At 46.0% G+C, this 7,495-nt stretch overlaps 1 protein-coding gene across 1 annotated transcript; it reads left to right on the plus strand.

Moving 5' to 3' along the window:
- Positions 1-255: 255 nt before the first annotated feature.
- Positions 256-5,275, plus strand: LOC114797426 (zinc-binding protein A33-like). The gene is made up of 6 exons (XM_028992385.1): positions 256-669; positions 887-982; positions 3,996-4,226; positions 4,303-4,325; positions 4,401-4,516; positions 4,730-5,275. Exons 1-6 carry the CDS (start codon positions 256-258, stop codon positions 5,242-5,244), a joined length of 1,395 nt encoding a protein of 464 aa, XP_028848218.1. The 3' UTR covers positions 5,245-5,275.
- Positions 5,276-7,495: the final 2,220 nt, after the last annotated feature.

The following is a 7,495-nucleotide window of genomic DNA, read 5'->3' on the forward strand; positions in this document are numbered from 1 at the left end:
CACAAAGCTCCGCCTCATTTCTGCTTTCAGGAAGGAGGAAGCGAAGACGAAGTTGTCGTTCAGTTCATTTTTTAGCATATACAAACTCTCTTCTGAGTTACAGTAGAAAATACTAACTTATATATATTTTTATGCATATTAACAGAGTTTTGCATGAAATGTATTAAAGATAGAGGGAGTTAAAGTCAGAAACTTTCACAATAGAGAAAGTGAAAGTAAAATACATTTTTAGAGAAATTTGTTTTTCATTATAAAATGGCTTCTTATAAAAGGAAGTTGTCTTTCTCAGAAGAGGACCTCTCCTGTCCTGTGTGCTGTGATATCTTCAAGGATCCTCTCCTCCTGTCCTGTAGCCACAGTGTCTGTAAAGTTTGTCTGCAGCAGTTCTGGGAGAGTAAAGGATCTCCAGAATGTCCAGTCTGTAGGAGAAGAAGCTCAAAAGAAGATCCTCATCTTAATCTTGCTTTAAAGAACCTGTGTGAGTCCTTCTCAGCAGAAAGGAGCCAGAGATCTTCAGCAGGATCTGAGGTTCTCTGCAGTCAACACAGTGAGAAACTCAAACTCTTCTGTCTGGAGGATCAGCAGCTTGTGTGTTTGGTGTGTCGGGATTCAAAAAGTCATAAAAACCACAACTTCAGCCCGATAAATGAAGCAGCTCTGGATCTGAAGGTGAGAATAAAGTTTATACAAAATACACAGAAACATAATTTTGTTCATTCAACTTTATTCCTCGTTCTGAAATACACTTTAAACATACTTCAGTCTGACTTCCTTTTACAAACCGTGTTTCATCATGACAGAATAACTCTGTCAGTAATCTGTAATCTCTCATGTAAAGGTTTATGTGTAAAAATAATCTCTGTCTTAAAATGCTGATTCGTTTCAGGAGGAGCTGAAGATTGAATTGAAGCCCTTACAGGAAAAGCTGAAGAACTTTAGAGATTTTAAAGAGTCCTGTGATGAAACTGCAGGGAAGATTAAGGTAAAAAGAATCAGTTATAACCTGCGTCACTGTCACCTCACCTCGTGTTCATCTTAATTTTAACATGAACATGAAGGTCATTGTCATTTTAAATTGTTCTGCTTCTGCTTAGTTAGAATTAAAGTCTCAGATTTATAAAGATACATTCCAGCAAATATTTGGCTGCATGTTCCTTAGCAAATATCAGGTTCTGTTCACCCAACACCTCAGTGTGAAGGTTCTGGAGGGTTTAAATCCACACTTGGAGAAGCAAGATTCTCACAGACAGGATGAAGCTGGGCTGCTACCTGCTGATCTCCTTAGTCTGATCTCCTCCTTCACGTCCACATGAAAAGTTCTCTGAAGGAACACAGAACACAAAGCACAGGTCAGAGTTCAACTTCACACAGGACCAGAGTCCATGTGTAACACAAGCAGCTGAGCAAGGTCTTTAAAAGTCCAGAGTCCAGAACCACCTCCAGAACCTGAGGTGACAGCAGCAGGGAACAACACAACTCAGTCAATCAAGAGTTCCTGTGGTTCTCTTTACAGCCAACGTTCTGTAAACTGTATAACTTCAACATGACAAAACTCATCAGCATCTACAGAGCAGAAGATCCACTTCATTTCCTCCAGTTAACTCATTATTGTGATGTTCAGCATTTCTACATCATGTCAACTAAGATCAGTGTTGGTGTGTAAATTGTCAGGTTGAGAGCACCTGGACTTATCACCTGTGCCCAATCCGGACAGCCTATAAAAGACTGGAACTCCGCCCCTTCTGGAGCTCCGACATTTTCGTGGACTCTGTGCACGAACTTGACCTGTTTACATTTACATTTAGGGCATTTGGCAGATGCCCTTATCCAGAGCGACTTACAACATGCTTTCAAGTTACCGTCGATGAAGAGATCAATTTTCTGAATGCTATAGAATACAATGAATACAATCTTTTTATTCACTCTGTTGTAGATTCTGTACACAGTTCGACAATAAGAAAGTTACACGTTAACCTAAATATTTTTAAAGAGGAAGGTCTTGAGGAAGGTCCGCGAAACCCAGAAGCGGCAACGTCACCGGGTGAGTGGGCGGAGCGAAGACGATGGCGTCGGCAGCAGCGAGGAAGTGACGTGGGCAGCGAGCGCAGAGGATGCAACCCCCACGATCTTCGCCATGTTGAGCCAGGAACTCTGCGCTCTGCTGGCAAGGCTCCCCGTGGACTGGGACGACGACGACAAGAGCACTGGAGACGCGAGTTGGGCTCCGCCCATCGCGCCCGTCCACGATCATTGCGAGGTCCGTGGGGATCCACGTCACTTTCAGGGGTGTGAGAAGTGACAACGGCGGCGTTCCTCCAGCGAGGAGGTGAGCAGACTCCAGCCCGAATGGCCAGAGTACTGCCTATGGGAGTTGATCGCACCCTGGGTCCAGGATGCCAGCAGGGTGACGACCCTCGGGACCACCGGTCGGAGGACACGGACTACGAAAGCGTCAATGACGTAAATTGGTGGGCGGTCGGGGCTGGGATGGCCTATCACGTGCGTCTGAGATCGTTGTGAAGTCTGTGAAGACCCACGTGACTTCCAAGGGTACGAAGTCGACACAGACTACGACGAGGATGATGCCGGTTGGGTGGTTGGTGCCGGGATGGCTCCAGCCGAACCCCAGGGATGAAGTTCCTAACCTGGCTGCATTGGTCCATGACGAGGTGGACGAGCCCCAATGGTAGTAGGGTGGTAGTAGCCTAGTGGGTAACACACTCGCCTATGAACCAGAAGACCAGGGTTCGAATCCCACTTACTACCATTGTGTCCCTGAGCAAGACACTTAACCCTAAATTGCTCCAGGGAGACTGTCCCTGTAATACTGATTGTAAGTCGCTCTGGATAAGGGCGTCTGATAAATGCTGTAAATGTAAAATGTAATGTAATACCCCTAAGCCCAGCGGGGGGGGTGCTCCCCCAAAGAATTTTTTGGGGGGGTGCAGTTCAGGTTGGGGGCTCCTCCTGAGGGGAGGGTAGGTGGGGAAGCGACAGAGCTGGGTCCTTCGATAGCCGGTGAGGAGGGCGGGCCAGGCATGGGCCTGGGTCCCTCTCTAGAGGAGCGCTGTGCCATAGAGCCCCCTGTGAGCCAGGAGGACCCAGCTGGGGCAGGCAGGAAGAGGGCCTGCTTGTCCCAACGGACGCAGAAGTGGCAAGCCGGATGGTCTGGCAATGCCCCCACCTTGACACCAGGGACGTGCAGTGAAAGGGGCTGCATGTTCCCAGAAGGCATTAGCCTGGAGTGCGAGAACGGTCTCCGGAGGCTCTGGGGGCTCCGGGACCGCCTCCCTGCATGGTGCAGTGAGGGAAGTTGACCGCTCTGCCAGCTGGCCGCTCTGCCAGCCCGAGGGACCGGGGCCGCCACGCCTGACCACGCCAGGGAGCCAGCACGAGTGACCGGGTCCAAGGGGAGGATACAGCAGGGCAGGAGCCCTGTGGTTGCCGCCGTCCGCCCCGCCGCCTCCACTGATGGTACTGCTGGGGCTCCGAGGACGTAGCCCTTGGAGGGGGGGGCTCTGTCAGGATTGATGGTACCTGAACTTATCACCTGTGCCCAATCCGGACAGCCTATAAAAGACTGGAACTCCACCCCTTCTGGAGCTCCGACATTTTTGTGGACTCTGCGCTCGAACTTGACTTGTTCCTGTTAAACGTGTATTTTTGAGTTCTGGCAATCGGCACGCATCTGCCGGTTAGTTTTAGTTGATTCCCCTTTATTCATCGTTTTTGGACACTGCACCGATGTTTATTTGTATTTATTGTTTATTTATAATAAAACCCCTTTCGCAGCCTGTCCCGCCCCTGCTCTTTTCTCCCCCATCAGCTCACCGTCATGACATAAATACTGGATCAAACCCAGAAAGACATCTCATATGTTCCAGGAAAAAAAGCTGTAACTGGGACAGGAAACAGGAAGTTCAGGAACTTTAAAAGACGTTTAAATACAAGTCATGATGACACGTAACATGTAAATCTTTCTTTTATTATTCTAGATCCAGACCCAACACACAGAGAGGAGGATTAAGGAGGAGTTTGAGAAGCTTCACCAGTTTCTACGAGATGAAGAAGCAGCCAGGATAGCAGCACTGAGAGAGGAAGAGGAGCAGAACAGTCAGATGATGAAGGAGAAGATGGAGAAGATGAGTAGAGAGATATCATCTCTTTCAGAAACAATCAGAGCCATAGAAGAGGAGATGGCAGCTGAAGACGTCTCATTCCTGCAGGTACCAAGACTGTTGTTGCCCTACCAGGATTTTTATAGATTTTATTAATAATAACTGGCATATTCCTGTTTTTCAGAACTACAGAACCACCATTACAAGGTAACTGTCAGGCTTCTCGATCTCTGGTTCTGAACCCAAACCCACAGCAGCTCTGACTCCTGAATGTTTTTCCAGAACCCAGTGCAGACTGGAGCATCCAGAGAGGCTTTCAGGAGCCCTGATCCATGTGGAGAAACACCTGGAGAACCTGAAGTTCACAGTCTGGCAGAAGATGCAGGAGATTTTTCACAGTGAGTCTCTCACACACACGTATATGTAATTTTAATTTGAATAATGAATTTGTGATAATTACACAATTTTGCACTTTGCACTAATCTGGCTCTTTAAAATAATTTCTCTCTCTGATGTTTATTCAGACTCTCAGTCATATCAATCCTAACTTCTGAATATAAAATATCAGACCTGCATCTTCTCTATCAAACCTCATGTTTTTTTCTCTTCAGCTCCTGTAACTCTGAATCCCATCACTGCTCACCCACAACTCGTCCTGTCTGAAGATCTGACCAGTGTGAGAATCAGTGATGAGAGACAGAAACTTCCTGATAATCCAGAGAGATTTAATAACAGCTGGTCAGTTCTGGGATCTGAGGGCTTCAACTCAGGGACTCACTGCTGGGATGTTGATGTCGGGGAAAATACATTTTGGAGACTGGGTGTCATGACAAAATCTGCAGAGAGGAAGGGAGCAGTTTACAGGAAATGTGGAATCTGGTATATGGGTTATTATGCTGGTAAATATAGAGCAGGTTCTACACCGAAGCCAGAGACTCTCCTCAGTGTTAACAGGAAGCTGCAGAAGATCAGAGTGACGCTGGACTGGGACAGAGGAAAGTTGTCATTCTCTGATGCTGTTAATTACACACATCTACACACTCATACACTCACTTTCACTGAGAGAGTCTTTCCTTACTTTAATACTGCCTGTAAAGTCTCTCCTCTGAGGATCTTACCAGTGTAGGTTCATGTATTAGTAGAACATCAGAGATGAAGATGTTGTTTTAAATATCACAGAAACAAGTCCCTGAGTCTGATGCTTGTTTCTCTATTTTTTTTCTTCACAATTAATTGTCAGTCTTGTTACGTCCTTGTGGCTTTGTTGTGTATTTGTATTGTCTCTCTTTTCTTGGTGTGTTGTCCTCCTGTGAATTGTTGTGTAGTTGTTGTGTATAGCACTTTTGGTTTGGTTTGTTGTTCACCGCTCAACATTTCACTTGGGCTTGATATCTGTGTCTTCCCACTGCACACATTCCCCTCATTTGTTGTCATGTTTCCTGACCCCTAGACAGGGACGTGAGAAGTGGGGGCTCGTCCGGGATCGTCGCCATTTTGTGGCGGATGGTCCATTTTGTGCCCATGTGTTAGTTTCAGAACGTGCAGTAGTAGCCCGAACTCCAGTCAGTAGAGTGCTGTAGTTGGTTCTGCTTGCAGACCTTCCTTTGTGGCACTGTTTGACTCTGGAGGTAGGTACGTGGTTAGGCTGCTACTTCAGTCTGAAGTACGCAGGGCTGACGTTGCGCGTTTAAAGTCGCCTGCCATTGGAAAGACTAGAAAAGTTAGAGGTTTGGTTAGGTAAGTAGGTGACTGTAAGTTTTGGGTGAGAGCCGTTCTGACATTTGGGGTGTGCAGTAGAGTGAAGCTTGTGCTTTGTATTTGCAAACTAGGTGAGTGAGTTGAGTGCGGTACTCCAGTATGGAAGGTACACTGTCTATGCTGGAGGAGTTTGTTCAGAATCCTTTGGATAATTTATTGTCACGCTGTACAAAGGAACAGTTGCTTCAGATAGCTGCCTATTTCTCCATTGTGTTGTCCAGCGATGATAGAAAATTAAAAGAGACCTTGTTTTGTGCGGTGAAAACGGGTCTAGTGGAAAGATGTATTCTTGCTGCATCCGCAGATTCTCCAGTAGATAATGTTAGTGTGACCCAGGTGAAAGATTCAGTAAATAAGGAGTTTAGTCCTTTCGTTTTTGATACATTTGTTTCTGTGGGTGAGTCTCGAAAAGAACGGGTGCCAATTAAATTATTGCGTGACACGGGCGCCGCGCAATCTTTTATTTTGGATTCCTGCTTACCATTTTCAGAAGACACTTATAGTGGTTATGATGTGCTAGTGCAGGGACTCGATATGACAGTTATGACTCTTCCCTTGCACTCTGTCCATATTGAAAGCAAACTATTTTCAGGTTTGGCTAACGTCGCTATTTATCCTCATTTACCAATGAATGGGATTCATTTTATTCTTGGTAATGATTTGGCTGGCGGACTGATTTTTCCCTCTCCTGAGGTGATTAGAAATCCTCTGGTTTGCTCCGTACCCAGTGAAACAACTCAGAATACTAGTAAATTTCCTGCTTGTGCGGTTACGAGAGCTCAGTCACGAAAATGTCATACTGTGGATCTGTCTGAATCTTTATCTCCAGATCACAGGTCTGAAAGCTGTATGTCCCTAACGGCGGAGTCAAACCCTACTGAAGATCCGTCTGTGGGGGATGAGAAGAAAAGTAAGGACTGTAAGTTAATGTACTCAGTTGACCAAGCAGAGGTTGTATGTGAGCAGAACCAGGATCCGTCTTTGGCGATGTTCCGTTCTGCTGCCGTTAAGAAAGACAGCTAATTTCTTTGGTCTGAGGACTGTCAACAAGCTTTCCAACATTCCAAGGCTTTGTTAAGTAGTGAAGCTGTATTGAGGGCGCCAGATTTTCAGTAAGCTTTTAAACTGGAAGTAGTTGCAAGTGCCACCGGAGCTGGTGCAGTACTATTGCAGGAAGATGCTGAAGGAATTGATCACCCCGTCTGCTACTTCTCGTGAAAGTTTCTGAAACATCAATTAAACTATATCACTATTGAGAAGGAGGCACTGGCACTACTATTGGCTCTTCAATATTTTGAGGTTTACATCGTCTCCACACTTCTGTTCCAGTTGTCGTGTTCACAGATCATAACCCTCTGGTGTTTCTCTCCAGGATGAGGAACATGAACCAACGCATTCTTCACTGGTCCTTGTACTTGCAGGGGTTTGCCTTAGAGAGCTGCTACAAGAGCGGAATGGACAATATTTTGGCAGATGCCTTATCACATGCTCATTCTGGTTAAAATTAGTTGAGGATAGAAAAATATAGGATTTTTTTTCTTTTTTTTGGTGGGGGGGTGTTACATCCTTTAGGCAGTAGAATGGCCGGGAGTGCTCTGTGTTGTGCGTGTTTCTCTTTT

This window comes from Denticeps clupeoides, chromosome 9 (assembly GCF_900700375.1).
Source record: "Denticeps clupeoides chromosome 9, fDenClu1.1, whole genome shotgun sequence".
In the NCBI taxonomy this organism is placed as follows: Eukaryota; Metazoa; Chordata; class Actinopteri; order Clupeiformes; family Denticipitidae; genus Denticeps; species Denticeps clupeoides.